Genomic DNA, 21,597 nt, shown 5'->3' on the forward strand with positions numbered 1-21,597 from the left:
AGTCATCAAACGGAATATTTATTAATTATTAAACATGTTGTAAATGGCATTTCATGTTGTCTTTAACACATTTAAATGTGCAAATAATGGCTAAAATGCATGCTTAACAATTTTTTCTTACATTAAGAGAATTTCAGTGTTTCTGCGACCCAAAGTTTCTTCGTCATGATGTGAAATCTCACCTTGGTGTGGTAGGCGTTGCTCGTTTTGGCCGCTGCACACTGACGGTCAACGAGGAAGCAATACCTCCGTCTCTCTTCGGACAGGGCATTCTTGTAGCTCTCAGAGATGTATTTATCCAGCTCATTTTGTTTGCTGCTGATGGTCTCGACGTACTGAGGGACAGGGAAGGTGGCGTGAAGCAGACATAAAAAATGACTAACAATGCCCCTGATGTAGTGATGGCCATGCTAGGAGAAACCGTAGATTTCAAATGACAACCATGTAGGCTTGCTGTTACTCTCATTAAAAGCAAATGGGAATGCTAAAGCTCAATGATCCATTGCATGCAAAGCTGGTGAGGGCTGAATTTAACCAGCCTGTTTGTTTTGATCAGAGAATCCAAGTAACAAAGAAGGTCATGTTCATAATTTAGCATTCAATAAAATAAAAATATATATATTTCAAGGTAAAATGACAGAACATCCAACTCAAGTATGTATCACAACATAAAAACTACCAAGGCTGCTGCCTCTGTAAAGATTGCACCACAGCCAAAACATCATCTAACAAGGACATACAGCTTTTAGGAACTGGACTTCATCCAAACTGCACACACAGTGACACTCTTCGTAAGGTTATTCAACCTGTGTAGGTACCGTGGTATCACAGTGAGGTATGCTGATTCTTCCTACCAAGTGTAAATGAACAAGGCTGGAATCAGTGTTTGCAAGTCTATTATTAGTCTCAAATTAGAAAAGGTCATTGCATCATGCAAAAATGTGTTATGGGTTTACAGTGATGTACAAAATGTGTTCACTCAGACTCTCAGTTTTTGCGTTTCATGGGTTTTGTGCCTTGCCCAACTGAAATGAATAAAGAAATGCTTAATCCAGAGTTTAAAACTCATTTGGTACACATCTGGTCTTAGTCACCAGCACCAGAACACATAGATTTGTAGGTTTAGTTGTTCTAATGTACATCAGATAAACTTGTTTGTAATACTTTAGCATTTAACTAAAAAAGGTGAGAGATTAAAGAGGGGAAAAACTATAAGATGAAGAGATACTAAAAACACCTCCACACTGACTTGGAAACAGATATTGTAGTGTCAAATATAAAAGCAGGTAACGAGTTCTCAAGCTAGTTTAGATGTAATGAGCCTGTAGGTAAAACACTAGATGTAAAATGTAGCATTTCCAGGATTCTCTACGATCATGAGAAGGAATTTGGACACAATCGCTGACAGGTAGCATGCTCAGCACACCAAAACAGCTGAACACTAAATATTTTTGCACATAGCATCAACCCAAAGAGTGAGTCACATCATTTCATCAAGCTTGAAAGACTTCTACTTGTGACTTGGGACTAAAGTGAACTGAGAATTGCTCAGCAAAAATACTGGGTGACAAGAAAGAAAACACTGAGGTGGAAGCATGGTGGTTACACTTCTCCTCTGTTTTTTTCCAGGATCTTACAAAATTAGAACCAATATGCTTGGCAAAAAAAAACAAAAAACATTATGTATTAAGTATTAAGACATTTCTTTAATTTCAGTTCTCAAATGTAAAAATGACTTTTTGGAGACAAACTAGCATATACTGTACACTAAAAGTAACAGTCAGTAAAAATTTATATTTATTTTTATCATTCTAACATAACTTTTGAATGTTATATATATAAGCTGTATATTTAAGCAGAAGTAATTTTATATATTTTTCAACTTGAACATGTGATCGTAACCCACATCTTAATGTAAACGGCGTGTTACTAATGGATCAGATATGACGTCTGTCTTATTCTTTCTGGATAATGACAGCACTATACTGCAGCATCTACTTTATATTTAATGGCCCATGGTCAAGACCCCTTTTCTGCTCCTATGAAATGTTTTTTTCAGTGTCTGAGTCATGAAGAGTACATTTAGATGTACAGTTCATGTACAAGCCGCACAATAAAATTAAATGTTGAGGTCCAGCAAATGCACTTACACAACTGCAGACATAGAACCAAGCGCAAGCCTGTTGCCAGGTACGAATACAAAAATATGTTGTCGCACAGGCAATAGTCAAATGTATAATGTATTTCTGCATCTTACAACTACCAAAATGACCTTATACTAATTAGTCTGCACATTCAGGAGCAAATGCTGGTAGTTATTTGCTTTATTTTACCTACTTTTTGGATGAAAACCAATGTTTTTTTTCTGTCAGCATGGATAGATATTTACTGCAATATGGCCTGAGGCAACAGAGGTTCAGCAATTATTTATTTAAATGACTAATCTTCATAAATTATATTTGTACCATCAGATATTACAAATACAGGGGGATGGCAAAAAACCTAACATCTATATTTACAGTCTCCCAGTGATTCAGGTAATGGACAAACAGTATGATTAGCATAATGTTAAGAACCATTTGTGAAGTAGCTGACATGATCATACTCAACTAAACAACAGTAAACACTGTCTGGCTAAAAACACTGTATTCAGCAGGTTAACACTGGAGTGGGAATATAGTGTGTTTGTGTGCTGCAGTGTGTTGCCATATGGCTCAGTTTGGTGGGATAAGACTAAATAGGTTCAGAAATCATATTTAGATCAAAGTTCCTGCACTATGTGCCTTTAGTTTGGTATCCAAAGGGAATACTAATGTACATACATACACACACAGTTATGTAACGTGGGGCCATATCCTACACTACTGCAGCCTGAAATCATAAGTGACATTCAAATCAATCTGCCTGCCCTCCGGTTGGCCTCATTTTAACACGTGCTGAATATGAATGTAGGATACGACTGAAAAGCACCATCATTTCTGTGCATTGATTCCTCAGGCAAAAAAAAAAAGAAATGAGTGCATTACATTGGACACGGTATTAATATTGGCATCAGTTCTGCGGGGGATCTGAAACAGACCTGTATTTCTCTCTAGTAATCAGGGAGAAAACGGAAACGACAGTGTTTCTTATATAAGATGAAACAAGCAATGTTTTAACAATTGTGAAAATCTTTGCCTCCTCTAAAGCTCAATTTATCTAAATTAAAAATATGAGAAATTACCATGTACAATTAAATATCCAATACTGGCCAACATATGTTCAATATCTTTATAAAATTATCCCTAAAAATAGGTAAGTAACTGATATGGTTCCACTATTCACGCCTTTGAAAGGTTGTCCACAGCTCGGTGTAGCGTGTTTTGCAGTGCTCTGCTCATGCCATCTCTGAAACCAGACTCGCAGCAGCATGACGCACAGCAGGGACCATAAACCCCACATGTAAAATTCATCCACTGTTCATTCTGAGCCGCTAAGTGGAATGAACACATACACAACAATAAATAATAGACAAAAGCTATTACAGAAAAAAATTACATTCATAGGAATCTGACATTTAAGAAATTTCAAGAGAGAGTTGCCACATGTAGGGAACCATGGGAATGGTTTACACATACAGTGTTTTCTCAAGGGTAAGTCTGAGCTTTCACAACTAGTAAACTGCTCAAAATAAATAAATGCATACATATAAATATCCAGGGGGTTGTCTGGGGTATATGAGCTGATGCTACGGATGTATTAACTTATAATTCCAAATATCTTTTTTTTTTTTTTCTGAAGCCCCGTGCTACCCAGAACTGCAGAGGCACAAGCTAAACCAACGATCAGAATGTGATTTCCATCTGTTTTTTAAATGCACTTGCCACATCTGAGCCGCACACTGCATCAAACTTTTGACCTTTGATCATAAGTCAAGAAAACAGGTACATCTGAGCCTCTGTTTCTGCTTGCCACTGAATCTGTCGAGGTCTATGGAAGGCCAAGATTTAAGACTTTAAACAGCGTATACAGAACAGACAGTAGAACTCAAATGAAATAGAGACGCCTATAACAGCTGAAAATAAATATTGCCTTTTTAGCATACATATAATTAAATTTAGCATTATATTATATTTTATACAAATAAAAACAATATCACTTAATTACCAGGTGAAAGAACACCAGAATAATTTTCCTAATTGTAATTTTACAGACTTTGCTTTAATTGAAGTTTTCAAAATGTATCCAAACATTATTTTCTTTGAATTACAATTCAATAAATTATTTTTCCTGTCATTGCATTTTAAATTTCTCAACTCAAACTCAACTTCCTGTTGAGAAAAATTTTATTCAAATGTACACTCACTGACGCAAACTCTTAAATTATGGATTTTGGCCAACCTTGATACAGAATAACAAATCGATCATCTCTGATGTTTGGTTCACTCTGAACCTCCTACAATTTTTGTTAGACCCCGGAACAGGTTCTAGTAATTCATTTAAACAACCCACTGACCTTCCTTCTCCTCTTTCTTTTATACACACCAATGGAGTGTGTTAAGTTAACAAGCAAGCAGAGCCCACAGCGTTTTATGCAACAGCGTGTTCCTACGCCACTATGAGGAGCACACCTACTGCTAATGGCATGAACTGACCCCAGGTCAGCACACAGCACAACACACCCACTTCCCCCTGACCTCGCACCTGGTGACGACGGTAGTGAGAGGCGTACATTCAAAACAAACAACGGCCCCGACAAATCAGCCCCCATACACAGAGGCCTTGATGAACAAGGACAGCACACAATGAAACCCACACAAAACAATATTAGTACAATAATGTATGAAAGGACTTCAGACGAACAGAGTGGGATTTTCTTTAACACCTAAAGAGGCAAAGAGACTAAAACAGGATTTTCTTTTTTTTTTCGTGTTCACAGCTTATGGTCTGATTCAGTGCAATGCAGGATCATGAAAAGAGCAACAGCAAATACACCTTTATCCAGAACTAAGATAATGAAAACATTTATAAACCGTAATTAACCATGTTGTCTGCAATTGTCTTTTTAATTAGTCTTTTGATTGCCATTTATTTATTTTTGTTTTGTTATAAATCATACTGTAATTATATCAAAAGCAAAACTATGTTGTAAACTATGTTGTAAAAAAAGCCATCAGCACTGTAGATATTGATAAAGTTTTAACATTCACGCTCATGTTTAATTTTCTCATTCTCTATCAAGTGTGTTCCAAAGTGTATGTTCAAACGGGGTTTTATAAAGGTTATTTATAGAAACAGGGATTTATGAATTCCCACAATATTTCATCCCATCATGAAGTCTCAGTTGGATGTTATGAACTGCACAAACATCACAAACAAATTCAGTGCTCAAGTTCCGGAGCATCCCAGTCTACTGCCAAACTCAGAATGCACAGACATTACATTTTCAAGTCATTACACTGAAAGAAATTTTAAAGAAATAGTTCATCCAAAAATAAATCCTCTCATCATTTACGCAGCCTCATGTTGTTCCAGATCTGCATTACTTTCTTCCATGCTACAAAAAAGGAAAAGTGGAAGATTGCCACTTAAAATTTCACTGAAAAGACTGGACTGTCTTTTCCATGCAATTATAATTAATGAAGACTAGAGCTTTCAAGCTTCAAAAAGGATGCGAGGCAATTCATAAATATGCTTAATGCAAGTTTTAATATTTCAGGTCTTCTAAAGTCATATGATAGAGCTTTAGATAAGATGTTTGGATCTTTGGGAAAAAGCAAACAATGATATTCTTCAAAACATCCCCATGTGTGTTACACACTAGGTGGTCATACGTGTTTGGAATGATATGAGGGTCAATAAATGGTGACAGAATTTTCATGTTTGGCACAACTTATCCACCAAAAAGTTTCGTTTGTTGAAATTTGAAAAGCAGCACTGACTCACCTGCATCTCCTTGTCTCCGTATTTGGAGGGGTTCTTGCTGCCTTGACTCTTCCTGCGCAGCTTCTTCAGCTCGGCCTGGCACTTCTCCAGACTCTCACCTTTACTTTTGTGTTCCATCTGGTATTTCTTCAGAGCTGCCTGCCAGATGAAATAACACAGCTCTCATTGCAATCAACCCTAACAATATCCAAATGGACAAGACGGGCAACTTAATGTTTTTATTTCAAACATTTTGATCAGGCTTCTATTCCAGAAAGACCCAAAGTGGATAAATGCCAATGGAATGGAATTGAAATTGGGCTCTCTCGTAGTATGCTTGATTTCTTTATTCTCGACATATACTGAGCTTAAAATAAATGTTCAGAGTGTCCCATTGTGAGTCGACTGTTTCTTAACAATGTTTAACTGACCTGAACCCAGAATTTAAAAGACATGAAGGTCATCACATGTTCTTTACTAGTGGGAACTTGGCTGAGTCAACCCAATCAGGACTTTCATTGTCCTTCCCAGAACCCCCTGCTTCACAGATTCATTGTGTTTCAGACTATGCGTCTTTGTTTTCTCTAGCCTTCACTGCCAAAGCCTTCTGTTACATTTGACCGAGCCTGATTTGCCATCTATACTATGTGTGGAACAGAAAGCATGGGAGCATAGTTAATTATTTCCATCAATGCTGCAAATGAGTGACCAAATAAAGGTGGATTTGATTTCTTGCCAAGAAGCTGAGGGCCAATCTAATGCATTTACAAACAAGCCTGTTAGAGACACCGGGAAGAAGACTTTTTAATCTGTGAAGCTGAAAGTCTCTTTTCAGATGCACAGCTGATCTTTCATGCATGGAAAAAGATTTCTCTCAAGTAAAAAGAAAGAGAAAAAAAAACACTTTCCCCTCATGCAGGCGAGAAGAGCCTTTTAGAAGACGTTGGTGTAATGCTGCTAATACTCTAGCTGTAATTACATGCAGTAAACTCAATTATTGCTTTTAAAAGACGTTATTTGGAGGTGGATAGGGCCAATTAAGTAAAATTAGGAATAAATCTAGCTTTATTGGAAGTGACTGTATGTGTTAAAACAATTAAAGAAAAAGGACATAAACAGTGCTTAGTTCACTGAGTTAGGTGATAGTTAACATGTCATATGCCACATAATCAACCATGTGTGAACTGAACTTCATACATCGCTACACTATTGACCACAGGCAACAGATTTTTTTATTCACTACATTTTGGGAAAATATTGTGAAAGTGATCACAACACATATTGCGAGAGTGTATTTTTATATACTTACATTTAAGTAGCGAACATCCAATTCCACTTTTTTCTCCAGTTCTGTGAGAAGTTCATTGTGGAATGATTTCAGCTGGAAATTACAGTAGACAAACATAGTTTATATTATATACACAAAGCAATTTCCCTCTCATATGACAAAAGAATTCTGCATCTGGTTACACCAAGCACAACTTCTACATAATGTAATCGCTAACAGACGTTTACTCCAGTTTCTGCCCTGTTATCATTATCAGAAGGCCTCAGATATGGTTTGTTTAACATCTGCAGCTGTGTCACACAGCACAGGAAAGTCTGTGCTTTGCCTGAGCTGCTGTGTTTACGCATATGACCCTGGTCTATTGTCTTTCATGTATGTACGGAAGCGATCGGAGTCGATGTGACATTTTGAGACACCGCTCCCTTCCATTTCCTTACCCTGGAGGCTAATGGAGCCTCTTAGATACAGCCTGATTGATTCAGTCATGTTGTGAGAAAATGTAATGAGAAAATGTGAGCCTAAGAGGCAATGCGATCTTCATCAAGTTAATGATACTCACCATGTCCTCTAGCTGCATCTGGATCTGTCTGTGAACCTCCGCCATCTGAAAAAGCACATCCCCTTGAGAGAGAGATAGAAAGAGGAAATAGATTAAATTGTCACTGTAATGCTTTTGCACCTGATATCAGGACACCATGCAGTCTGACAAGGGTGCAGGGAAGAGAAGAAAGGAGGTAGAGAGAAAAATGAAAACAAATGATGAACAAGATGGGCCGGCAGTCAAGCTAAAGGTGCAAGAAAGTGTCTGATGAACACAATAAAATAAATAAAAACATTATAAACATTGTTTAATAAAACAAATAAAATAAATAAAAGATCACACATGAAAAAAAATATTATTGAAATATTCTTTCATGAAGATGCATAGCAAACAAAATAAAACAAAAATATTCATGGGAAACAGTGAAAGCATTTTGCAAGTGCATGTTCAATCAACATGAGAAACAAATCAGAAAAGATGGCAAAAAGAAAATGTTGTTAGCACACAATCTTCTCATATCAACATCATTCTGTGGTACAAGAGAGAAATAAAGAGTGAATCATGCAGCCATTTCAGGCGTGTGTGTTGTGTCAGGGTACCTACATGCTGCCTCTTCTGATTAGGCAATGCATTGTGAAAAGAAGGAACAAAAGACCTAGTTTGAGCAGGAGCAAAAGTACAAAAGACCTTAAGACAGTGTGAAAGAGTGCAAAGCTACGCAGGGTGAATGAGTCCAACCTCAAACACTAAATGCATAAATAACACAGGGTAGAGATATGCAGTAGACTGATGAACACAATATCAACGCCACTGTTTGCTGCTGAATCCATAATGCCACAGTAAAAGACTGAGCCACACACTGCTGGGATTTACAGTGAATTTATAACACCCACATTTAATAATTAAATAATAATTATAATTTATATGAATAATATAAATAATAGTAAATAATTTTTAATTTCAATAATTATAATTTTTATCATTTAAAGTATTATTACACTTACGGGAGTAAAGGCTGTTTTACATATATATTATGACTATTACTTTTTAATATTACTATTTGATTAAATAGTACATTGCTATTTTACCACGGGTATGAATGCAGCTGATCCAATCAAAATTTTGAGTCTGAAATTGCATTTTATAACTTTTGAGTTTGAGTTGACAAAATTTTGATTTACGAGCTTGCAATCTGAATTGTCTTTGCTGACTCTACGCAAAATCAAGCATGCATAATTGTAGTTGAAATCACATATTGATGACTTGTACAAGGAAGTTTTTTAAAATAATTTTATGTTAAGAAAGTAGTTTTCTTCAATTTCATCTAATTAGCCACAGTGGGTTCAAGTATAAACATCTTGCTGCTGAAATATTACTTATCTGTAGGTTTAGGGCACAAATCAAGTGCAAGGGTCATCGGATTATGTTTATTTGTGCTTGTAGAGAACATTGTAAAGTCATATTAAGTTATCAAAGCTGCCCTTAAAACAAAACTTTCCATTCATTTCATTAGTAAGTCAATGCACACTTCCACAGGGACAGAAATAATTATAGAGTGCTGAGACATCTTCCTTCTATCCATCCATCAAACTCTTGTCTAATTCTGCATTAACCAGGTTTAAACTGGCTTAATAAAATAATGAAATGTAATAACACACACACACACACACAGTATGTAACACAGAGGGCAGCATCAGCCGCAGACACTTTGAAAAGACATGGCACTTACACAACTTTTCTGCTGTAAAAGAACAATAACAGACGTACATGTACTCGCATGACATCCAATGGGCATGACGTCTCTCTACCTCCTGAGCTGGTAATAATCGCAAGGCATTCTTCGTGTACAGGGGTGATAAAGTCAAGCCAAGGCAATGTGAATGATACCTCAAATTATGCAGCTTGTTATTTTCTATATTGCTAGATATTAAGTACCTTCAATACACACTCATTCATATCTGAAATCCATGCACATCCCTCATAAATCTGAGCTACTGCGCCACACAGTGCGTTTCATAAAGCGTGACCCTGCCTGTCTTTGAATCTGTCATGCCTGACCCAGGACAACTGCACCAGCCTGCAGTACATATCTAATCAAGCCTTCCTCTTAAGCCCTGCCTTCTGAGAAATAGAGGGACAGTCCGTTTTATACAGTCGTTTCAGTTCAAGGTCGGCAGAGGCCATCCAACCAGTAACGTCCATCGAAACAGAGATTAATAAGGGTGGATATGCTCCCACACGTTACGCATATGCTGATCTTGCTGTACCCAAATTTAGTAATTTTCGTAACAGGAAGAAGAAAATATATTTGAAGGAAAGAGGGAACAGGCATGAACATGACATTTCTGAGACACCAAACAAGAATACCCACTGTTGTCCAATATCATTATTCAGCAAATAATAATTTTATTAGATATGATAGTATTGCAAATAATATCAGTTGTGCAACAATACATGTACATTAACAATGTAAAAAAAAATGACCTCAGTAGTTGAATTTCACATTTTCAGACTTTAGCTGAATATTCAAAGTAAATTTGTTTGGTTTCTGTTAGTTATTTTTCATTCAAGTATCTCTGAAATAAACAAAGCAATTGTCTACAGTAAAGGCCTGTTAACATAAAAAATAATTACTGTAATGATAACTATAGTGTTCACATCAATGCACAATAAATGATCCATAATTTATAAATTGTGCACACAATTTACAAATTTGTTCCCTCAGCTTGCTAAATTTATGAAATAGTAATCGTGTGCACAATTTATTTATTTTTCTTGCATGTCAAGGCTCCGTAAATGGGCCTTTCTGTTAATTGCTGGAAACTTTCCAAACATTCCTGTAAAGTATCCAAAATTTCAGGAATATTTACCAGAAATTGTATACCACTTTGCAACCCTAACCTTAAGAGTATAGAGATATAGGCTAAAATAAATGTTCATATTGAGTTCATTTCTAGCTGCCATGTCTGTGGTCACATCTGAGCTCTGTTTCATTGACAGCTCTTCTGAAAGTTGCACATGTGAGAAACACCTGAGATGTTAAATATCATCTGTGATATTTCTTTCCTATGGGCATCCATCAGGTCTACATAAAAGTGTGTATGTAACACAGAGACCCCTTCTGCTGCGGTCTATGCCCTGGCCTCACCCTGCTGTCACCCGTCCAGATCTCGTCTGTAGGTCGACAAACTCTCATTTCCTGTCTAAGTCAGCACAATGGTCTGACAGCACTCCCCGTCCTCACCCCCCACCCCCCATCTCTCTACTGCAATTCAGCCATGCTCTGCAGGACTCTAAGCTGCTTAGCAGTAATCAGCACGGATCACAACATCTGCAGCTTTGAAAGACTTAAACGTATTGTTGGCCGCTCTTAAAGGGCCGAATCAATTAGGGTACAGTCTGAAGAAACACTGTGCATCTTATCAACACCTTATTCCTTAGAACATCTATTATCAATAGCTTATTTAAATAAAGCACTTAGGACTTAGTAAGGAATAAATACAAAACGATAAAGAGCTTAAAACGGGAATGATTTTTGATTTGCAGTGCACAGATAAGGTCAACATGAAACGGCTTTCATGAACCCATTATATTTTATTTCTTGCACATGACATACAAGGGAGAAAAAATAGGATACCCATGACACAAAGAATTTGTTCCCACGTTTTATTAACTAGTTCCTTAATTGAACACGATTCAGTGAAACTGAATTGATGAAAAGTGGCCACAATTTAACTAAAATGATGGAACAAATAAATAAAATTGGCAACAAATAACTGAAACAAGAAAATAATACAATGTGGCCAGGATTTAACTACAAATTAGTACAATATGCATATTATTTAACTAAAACGAGGGAACTAATTGGTACAACGTGGCCATGATTTGATTTAAACAAGGGATGTAATTAGTACGGCCACAATTTCATTAAAACTAGGAAACAAAGTAATGAAAAGTCATGTGAATGAATTCTCAACTTGACTTGATTGTGAAAAGTATCTAACAGAATACGAAAAGTTCACACAAGTCATGGACACAAATAAACTTTACAAAGGACCATCAATTTTGGTGCAGCATTACAGTAGTAAAGATTGTAAGACACTGTAGAGTCTCACTGGGTCAACCTAACCTTTCCAGGGTAAGATGAGCCCCTTAATGCACTCTCATCAAAGCGAGAGAGCACTTTCTGGAAGGAAAGATTTTTTTAATTTCTTTTATCCTGTCTCTTATTAAACTAGCTCAACTTTCCCCCTCCATCTCTTGTTCATCTCAAATTATTTCCCTCTTTCTGTGACCTTGGTAGATGTAATAAACATCAGTACTGAGGGAATTATACAGCTCACAGATGGATGTGATAAACTTAAGCACATTTGGACCGAAGTCTCCTCCAATCAATTATCTGATGTGCTGTGCTGCAGAACTTTTATCATTAAATATGACATAAACCTAGATTTCTTATCTCTTATTCTTTCCACCAAGCTCACAGATGGCTGTATATCCATAGGTAGAACAAACAGAACAGTCAAAATGATCCATATGCTTCAGTATAATCATCCAGTTGTATCTGAAACTGTAAAACTCAGTGACCCAAGACGAAATGCTGTGATGCCTCATTGAGCTCGAAACCCCAAGGCCTAAATAATTCTTATGTGGTCATTACTTTGTGGCAGAAGACTGTATACATAACTATTAGAGAGCAGCTGATGGGGTCATAATGGAGATTGATTACTGCAGCAGAAAAGATTCAGGGAGGGGGGTTATGGGTTGGATGTGCTGGACAGACAAATTAATTTGACGGTCAAATATAGAAGTAACACTCTTATCATTGTCCATGACTATTGAACTTCACTGGAACCTACAGGTTGCAAAATAATGAATCCTACTAATGTGAAGTCATTGCTCATGAATATTAATTATGAAGCATTTATCCCTGTTACAAAACCAAGTGAGCAAAGTAAAATAGAACCTTGTAACTAATTTATAGCATTTTATGAAGGCAACAACTGTGTGCACAGGGGACAACTAATTCCATTTCATATTGGCATTAGCATGTTGCAAAGCTAACAACATGATGGCTTAATGAGCATAAACATGATGCATTCTGGAATTGTCTTCTTTTGCAAAGAATGCATGTAGTGCTGCCTTTTGATTCTGGCCAAAAATATGTATTTTTTAGACCTCTTGAAGCCCATTGATACATCTTGTTTCCTGTTGCCAGCGTATACTATGCCTTAAAACTGTCTAGGTTTTGGAAGCCTTACACAAATGGATGTACCAAAACACGTAAATGCATTAATATTCATGAGCAATGCCTTCTCTAAAGCACAACTCATTCATTTGCCTCTCTGTGAGAGTATGAAATGCTTTTACAAGAATGTCCTCCAAAAGCTGATCTGATGTAAGTCACAGCGGTGCATCCAATTCCAAGCGACTCTTCTGTTTGCGACGGCATTTGTAGCAGCAATTATCAGCTCTGTGATTCATTCCTCAGAGGTGTTTGAGCCATTTGCCATTTTTTTAGGTGTGCTTTGCTTGTGTGTGGAGCGAGAGATACCCAAAGGGTGAGACAATGGCTTTCAGTGTGGTGAGGAAACACTCAAACCATGTTATGACACTACAAATCCCACCTACTTGGAGGGAAAATGAAACTTTTCCGCCAACCTGCTGCTGCGCTCCCAACATCAGGATGGAGTCAATCACATAATAAAGTGCCATTTCTTTCTACGCTTCCTGTGGTGAGCTAGAATTGAAGGCTTGAGAATGGAGAGAGAGAGATAGCTGAGAAGAGCATTTCCACTGTTTATAAATGACTTGTTGAATATTTATTTGGTTTTATTTGTATTTCATTTTTTGCTATTCTATTACTTTTTGGTTACAATGTCTTTACTGTCATTTTTGATCGATTTAATGCATTCTGTTTTTATTGTTTTTATGGGTAAAACATTTTTTTTATTCAGCATGGTCCTAAAAGGCTAATAGTTTTGCATACAATGTCCCATTTATCTTTACTGTAAATTAATGTAATGAGGGGTTTAACCTTCGGGCTATTCTCCAAACATAAAAAATTTGATGTGCCACACAGTAGCAAAAAAGCTAACCATCTAAATTCTAAACGTTTGTCCTGGAATTCTGATCTGTGGCATATTTTGAGGGATTTATTTGAATAGCTTATCAAAAATGAGACCGGATGTGTTGCTGGAGCATTTCAGTTTGCACCAAGATTTGCCAGCATTAATTATTCAAACACCCCAGAGTTATTTTGTGACTACAGCGAGAGCAAGATGCTTGCAGATGCAATTAATCGCGTTTAGTCAGAGAACACAGTTGCCTTCCTGCAAATATTTGTGCTCGACTGAGAATATCCAGGATTTAGACTAATTATCAGCATAAATGGTTGTAATTTGCCGAAAACTCCCAAAGCTAAAACTACAAACGTGAGAAGATGACAACCTACTGGTATCACACATCCATGACGACTGATACCCATATTTGGGCAGGGGGAACAGGAAGCTGTTTAGTATTCTACACACTCATGCAGCATTGAAGAGGCAGACGGGGGAAGCTGTTTTTGGAAACACTGACATCACCAAGGAGGCATTCTGGGACTCAAAATCCACAGAACAGGCCACATTCACATTACTATTGCTCTCTCATTCTCTCTCTAGCGGAACTTCTCCTGTTAAGGCAAGTGTTTCATCTATTTTTAGCTCACGGCTCCCTCTCTCTCCTCGGGCCGGCTGCGCTCCTGCATCAGTGCGTGGGCTGACTGCAGGCGGTGGGTGATGCGATACGCACAAGTGCTGCATTGAAGAATCACCGCGCATCTCTTCACAGCAAGAGACCATGAGTTATTCAGAGTTGAGGATGCGATGAAGAGGATGATGACAGAACTTAATGAAATCTCACCATTATCCAGAACCCAGAGAGCAAGGCTCTTGTCATGTCCTGAGATTTGACATCATTAGAGGTGCTAATCATGTTCTGTTTACACTTGGTATTAACATTCTCACGTGATTCAGTGTTCTGAAGAATTACAGTTGACCACCTAGGGTTCCAATGTTGTTTTGATACCAGAGTTTTTCAAAATAACATCTTTGTGTTCTGCAGAAGAAGCTAAATACTGTATATAAATGACATAAAGGCAAGAAAATGGCAGATTTTTTTCATTTTTGGGTGAACTTTCACTTTAAGAAAATTCTGTATATTGGGCTGGGCAGTACCTTAGGTCCATGTCCACACGTATAAGGGTATAAAGGTATATAAACTGAATTTTCCTTTTTTTTGTTTTTAAAAAAAATCTCTGTCCACATGAAAACGCAAAAGCATGCTATGAAGCACTGTCAAGATCATGCCAAACCAACAGTTGGCAATATAATCTCAACTGTAAAGCAATGTTTGCTAATCGGAAGCCTGAAAGAGTTATCAGCAGGCGAAGATAACGGTTTCGCACACAAAAATGCACGGTAGTTTCAAAATGTTGGTTCAGTGACCTGGGCTGCGTTTGCATGTGGACAAATGGCCAAACCGCATTTTGTAAATACCCGCGTTTGTGTGGACAGGGCCTTAAACTACGGCATCTTAAACTATCAAAAAACAGTGTGTGAGATGTGATACAACTTGCTATGTGATACAACGACAAGATTAAAATATATAATATTTATTAAGATCAATACATATAATATTATATAGTAATAAAATACAGATACAAATAAAAGAAACAGGCCTGTTCCACATGCATAAGTCAACTGCACTAAAAACTAGGTTATTGGACAACAAATCAATATCCATAAGCAATAATATAGCACAGGGACACAACAAGTACACAGTACAAATGCACATGTGGCCACTTTTGTGCAACATCCTTTAAAACCCTTTACTCCATCTTAGAGACATGCTAACAAGTCCAAGAAGACATTGACATCTTCATGTGGGGCTGACTGTGACAGGCAAAAGTGTTTGACTGAGACTGTGTGACTGATTTTAAAGATTCAAGGCCAGAGAAGCCTTACTTCTAACATGCAATTATACTAAGGCCTGAAATAACTCTGTATCAATTATTAACGCTGGGCTAAGACCTCACTTAAGAGATTTATTTAAGCGTGCAGCAATTGGTTGGGTCCACATGGCTGATGCCACAGTTGCCACGTGCTTAAATGAACGCACTCTCACCCACACAGTCTGCATGAGTATAAATTCAAAACAGACTCATTCTGGAAGTTGGATAAAAGTTTCCACTTCATGCCACTGTTGTCTTGGTAGCTCTTTCAAAGTCTCTGGATCTAAATAACACTGCCATTCAACACACACTTACAGAACAACAAACAAATCTTAACAAAACCTGTCACTCAAAAATGAACACACACTTCTTTGTCTTCCTCAAGCAAATCAATCATGTACTCATTCAGAAAGAAACCAGACAAAGGAACTGGTATGTTTTGTGGTTATGACATGCATTTGGATTGCTTTCGGGACATGTGAAGATGAGAACGAGACTCGGGGAAACAGGGACACATGCAGCAAACTGTCAACAAGTGTAAAGCACTGTTGATTAGATACTCGTAAAATTTAGGGATGCACCAATATTTACTCTGTGTCTGATGCTTATGTTTTGGCTGTACTTTGTATCCCATATCTGCTGCTTCTATAATAAAAACTAAATATTTGTAAATATTTGCAGATATTGCGCATCCCTAGTAAAAGCTACATGATCATTCTGATGCTGCGATGCACATGTATTTCTTTTATACTTGACCTTTACTGTAAAAAAAACAGGCACAGACAGACATGAGCAGTACTGGAACAGCTTTTAAAACATAGGATAATCAATACATGCATGCACACATTAAATGCACTGTTGAGAGAGGGAGGAGCATAATGATATCTGACTAATGTAACATTTGAATACAAAACCACTTAAATAGTGGCTTGAAACAACAAAAGAAATATTAGCAAATAAACAACTACTTGTTTGGAACACATCCACATCTGAATTTTTTTCTAAACCATGTTTATTTCTTGTCAATGCCATAATAAAATTAATAATTCCAGATATCTACCACAACAGCAGTATTGATGGACACATTCTAGTACCGGAGCAGAATAAATGTCATACCATCCAGCCTTATACATTGTTGAGGATTAAAATATATTTTCTGCATAATCACGAAGGTACAAAACAAACACAGGCATGCTTTAATTTGTCTAGTGATGAAAAAGTCTCGGGTGAAAAGGCTGAGAGTCTTAAATCCTCATAAAAGTTTTCTTATTAAACTTTTCATACCCAGATATTGCTGCTTTTTAACAATGCTGAGACAGCAGCAGTCTAGAAATAGCTCTCTTGCAGACTAAAATATAATCTCATAAAGGCTCCAGCTCCGCCTGGCTATACAGTTTAGATATTGAGAAAGCTGGAAATCAGGTAACTTATCTCAGGATAAGATGAAGCTGAATTCATTCAAATAATAGCCTTTTACTGATCAAATTAGAGCTGGGATCATGAGCTTCATTGAAAACTGATCCAATGAGACACCAACCAGTGAAATTAAAAGAATCAAGATGAACGCGCGTAAAATGTTTCTGAGATGAATAATGGAAGTATAACCAGCTTTCAGGTCCCTCTGTAAGTCTTTCCCCTTCAGTCCTCTTTAGAGAGAAATTTCCTTTCATATTTGCTGCTGATGTGCTTTTAGAAAGGAAGAGATTATGCTGCAGACTGCAAAAACATACTTGTACTGTGACTTCAGATGTGTTCTCTGAATGTCATCTCTAAAAATGTTTGCATATTACATTTTTAATGTCATGCAATTATTTGTATAGGGCATAATTCATACAAAGGCTGGAGAAAAATTAATGCTTAATGCACAAAATTAACATTAATCTTAAATTAATAAAAAAAAATATGCCAAACAAAACATGTTGTAGTGTGCAAAAACTGCAACACAATTTAAATATTTAAAGAAGATCACTAAAGCCATTTTACTCCATAAAGATGCAGGAAGGATGCCATCTGAATCGGCATATATGCTAGAAAATCTAATGCATTTACACAAATCAAAATAAAAAAATGCACAACAGAATAGCAGTTTATGGTTGAGAAAAAGTGCAAATAGAATTTTTATTATTTTACAGAAAATGAAAAATTAATATGTGTTTCGAACCATTTTATAGTCTCATCACGACTCCCTAAATCTAAATTCTAACACAGATAAATGATTTTTCATAGAGAGACATGGAAATAAGACAACAGGATAGATGAACACAATGCAACCAACCACCAATTATCAAATGAGTGAATCTGCGGAGTATGTATGTTTGTACAAAGATAGTGTGTGTTATATCTAAAGATACAGTCTTAAATATGCTATACTATGTGCTCATACATCCAAAGCCATTCACACTGAAACCATCAAGTTAGTCTATTTTGCGACCCCCCTCCCAACCATAGGAGGCACTGCAGCTACAGTCTATAACTCACCAAGATCCTTAGAGCCGTGACTCTCGCTGGCCAGCTCTCCCATCCGCACCAGTGCGTCGAAGTAGCCTTTTGCTGCAAATGTCACACCTGGAAACATGGAAGCATTGGGGACATAAGTATCGGGACTGTGCTAATGTGCTAACCCGAAGCTTCTCTGAACCCACAGGTGCCGCATCTATGGAAACAGGAGTGGTGGATGGGAAAGCTTTAAGCTCTATATGTTCTATGATGGCTCGGCCAGAGAACTGGGGAGGTGGGGGTGGAGCTTGTGATTGGTAAGCGATGAATAGCAAAAGTACCTTACTTTAAAATAAAAAAAATAACAAAAAAAGCTTGATGCCCTCCAAAACTTAACATTCACATCAGATAGCACATTACTGAGAGCAATCACTCGTTCTGTGTGAGGTCCCACCACAGGGACAGCTGTGGCTCTTCTGCATCACCATGGCAGAGAAGGGCTGGCTCTCAATCAGGTTCTCTCGGAGCCAGAGGATCACGGCAGTTTAGTGAGGCAGGATAGTGCCAAGAAGCACATAGTGTCTTGGAACACAGTGAAATTTAGGACCAGAAGGTACTGAGCAAGTGGTAAGCAAAGGTTAAAATGTTCTTGAATTCATCATTTTAAAACTGTTCAAATCAGGTAAGAAACCAATACAGACAGCATATTTAATTTGATGCAAATATGAAAGGCTATGAGCGACAGAACTACTTCCAAATTGTTGTAGAAACACATCTTATACTCAAATAATGTTTTTGAGAGTTTTGAGGTACGCAAACAAATAAATTTGTTGCTTTGCACATTTGTTTCATGCATTGTTGCATTTGAAAATGCTGTATATATAGGAAACCTATATCTGTTCTAATACTAGATTGGCCAGTATCGAAAGTTTTTTTTCTTAAAATTTTATTACATTTTAGATGACTTTTGTCGCCATCTAACTTTGGCATTAATCATAAAAAATACAATTTGTACACTGTTACACTGTAAAACACTGTAATCTTTAGCAAATCTCAAAGTCAATATCCAATTTTTATTACAATGTACAGAAATGTGATGTCAAAATCCATTTGTAGCATTTCAAATAATTTATTTAGACGAAACAGTGTACCATTTTATATCAGCTTTAAAATTTAAATAAACTTATCTGTACCAAAATTACACTATTCTGCATGAGAATCTTAATAATGGTGCATCCCCTATCTAATTCATTACATTCATTGCATTCTCAGCACTGCCACATGTACTTGTCCTGTAAGATCTGCTTCTGGCCTCGGACATTTTGAACGGGCTTTTGTACTTTTATCCCTAACAGCCTCATTGACATTCACATCAAATTCAATATGCCGTATGACCATCCCAATTCAATCCAGTGGGAGTGTTTGAGTGGAGGTGGTAAGGTACACCAATGGCAGCCCAATCACATATGAATGTATAGAGTTATTTACTAGTGTCCGCGCAAATCCTAGGCTCAGGATAAGGTGCGTCCTGGTTGTGAAGGATTAGAGGGGGAAATCTGGGGGCTTTGGTGCTCCAGCGGTTAGGCTGAGTGGTGAGGGGTAAAGGAACGAGAGAGGCAGCAGAAGAAAAGAGGATTACAGAGGTCTGAAAAATAGGGCAGAAAGTCTCTCCAACCATCTCTGAGGAAAGATTGATCAGCCAGTGGAGACAAGTTAAAAACCACAGAGAAGCCCAATCTAGACCCAGTTCTCACATTTCAAGTTTGTGTGTGATATTGTCTAGCCAAGTTCCTGACAGAAGTCTCCATCAAATATAAATGTTAAAGTCTTTGGTCACTAATTAATCTTATTCCAGTTTTTGTTTCAACCCTTTTCAATCCGTCATTTCTAAGAGTCCTCCAACACTTCCAAGGAAAAGGCAAATGAGGGGGATACTTTAGGCTTAACAGCTGCTCATGCACAAGACATCTCAACATAATCATCTACTCTAGGGAATGCAAATGGACCTCCAAAATCTCTGTTTTGTTTTTGTACTATGCATTTTAATGATCTATTAATTTCACTATTGGTTACTTGCATTTGCCATGCAGCCCAAAATCTTGCGAATGCCCAGTGGCCACCATCTGCACTATTCATAGTGGGTACGGTGGAGGGTTTCCACTTTGCTGCCTGCAGGACCTGGCATATTTACAACTTCAGAAAATCCCTATGATGGATCCTGTGAACCTTCGTAACTGCAGCCAAGGCTGATCTGCAAGGATGGGAGTGCAAATCTCACTCGAGTTGGGTCTATTTTTAACCTTATCTATCAGACTTCACACTCTCGCACACATACACACACGCTTGTGGTCTACTCTCTAGAGCGTTGGTCTTTTTCTTGTATTTTCTGCTTCATAAAATATTAGATGAAGTCTGGAATGGTGAGGAAAGTGATTGGTTCTCTGCAGTACTTGGCACAGTGCGACTCTACAGGGATTCAATACTCATCCTAAAGCTTCTGCCAAACTGATAAAAGGGACAAGTGACTTAAAAGTTCTCTTTCATATTAATCAGAATTTTCCTAACCAGGCACGATCACGACTTATCTGATTAATCTGTTGTTGTTTTTTTCTTTTTCTAAGGCATGCCACCAAGTAAACCTCATCCAGACTAAATCTCACTGGACCAAAATACTACTCCTCATACATATTAAACGTCAAACATGAATGAGGAAAGACTGGAAGTTTAGAATGTGATTTTATGTTGGCTATTAATTAACAAAAGGAAAACCACAAAAAGCATTAAAAAACTAGCTTTGTGTTCTTAGTTTAGATTAGATTAGATTCACACCTGAGTGCTCACATTAGTAGCGCCTGTAGTAATTGGCTGCGTTTTATGATCGATTAGGTGTCATGTCTGGTTTCTTAGTTCGGTATACAAACATAAACTGTGCATCGTCTTGTTGCATCGTACCTGGGTAATTTATTTCAAGAGTGTTGCATGTAAAATTATACATTGTTAGTAAATTGTTATTCTCAGGATGAAGTATTATGAAAGAAAGAGGCAATGCAGAAAAGGATATTTAATCGATGCCCTGAACACCTGATAGCTGTACTAACTAGCGTGGTATTCATCATACTCCGTCCTCCTTGTTATGACATGTCATTCTTGTCCTGAATATACATCTTCCCTGTTCCCTTTATCGCTCCCTCCGTGGGACTGTGTCTGCTCTCAAAAGCTCTCTCTGGCCTATTTACGCCTGTCCTCTGTTCCATTTTACTCTCCCTTCCTCCCAGTGCATATTTTTGCTCCGAAACACCTACGTCCTTGTCCTTGCCCAGTCAACATCTCGAAAACACACATGAAGGTCTGCACACATAACAGAAATACATCATCGATTGTCATTGGTTACATGTATGTGACAGCTCTGAAGATGCAACATGCATGAACCGG

General features: G+C 37.4%; 1 protein-coding gene across 7 annotated transcripts in view; it reads right to left on the reverse strand.

Moving 5' to 3' along the window:
- LOC113068994 (brain-specific angiogenesis inhibitor 1-associated protein 2) overlaps positions 1 to 21,597 on the reverse strand; it is a 49,021-nt gene that overhangs the window by 11,983 nt on the left and 15,441 nt on the right. For 3 of the 7 annotated variants that reach the window (XM_026241959.1, XM_026241961.1, XM_026241962.1), the window contains exons 3-8: positions 18,208 to 18,294; positions 8,337 to 8,348; positions 7,752 to 7,813; positions 7,214 to 7,285; positions 5,926 to 6,063; positions 183 to 335 (exon numbers count right to left, since the gene is read on the reverse strand). In XM_026241959.1, coding sequence (XP_026097744.1) covers positions 183 to 335; positions 5,926 to 6,063; positions 7,214 to 7,285; positions 7,752 to 7,813; positions 8,337 to 8,348; positions 18,208 to 18,294 — 524 coding nt within the window. The remainder of the gene's footprint in view (positions 1 to 182; positions 336 to 5,925; positions 6,064 to 7,213; positions 7,286 to 7,751; positions 7,814 to 8,336; positions 8,349 to 18,207; positions 18,295 to 21,597) is intronic. The other 4 variants (XM_026241965.1, XM_026241963.1, XM_026241960.1 and 1 more) reach the window with 4 other exon arrangements.

Source organism: Carassius auratus, unplaced genomic scaffold, assembly GCF_003368295.1.
Source record: "Carassius auratus strain Wakin unplaced genomic scaffold, ASM336829v1 scaf_tig00000450, whole genome shotgun sequence".
NCBI lineage: Eukaryota > Metazoa > Chordata > Actinopteri > Cypriniformes > Cyprinidae > Carassius > Carassius auratus.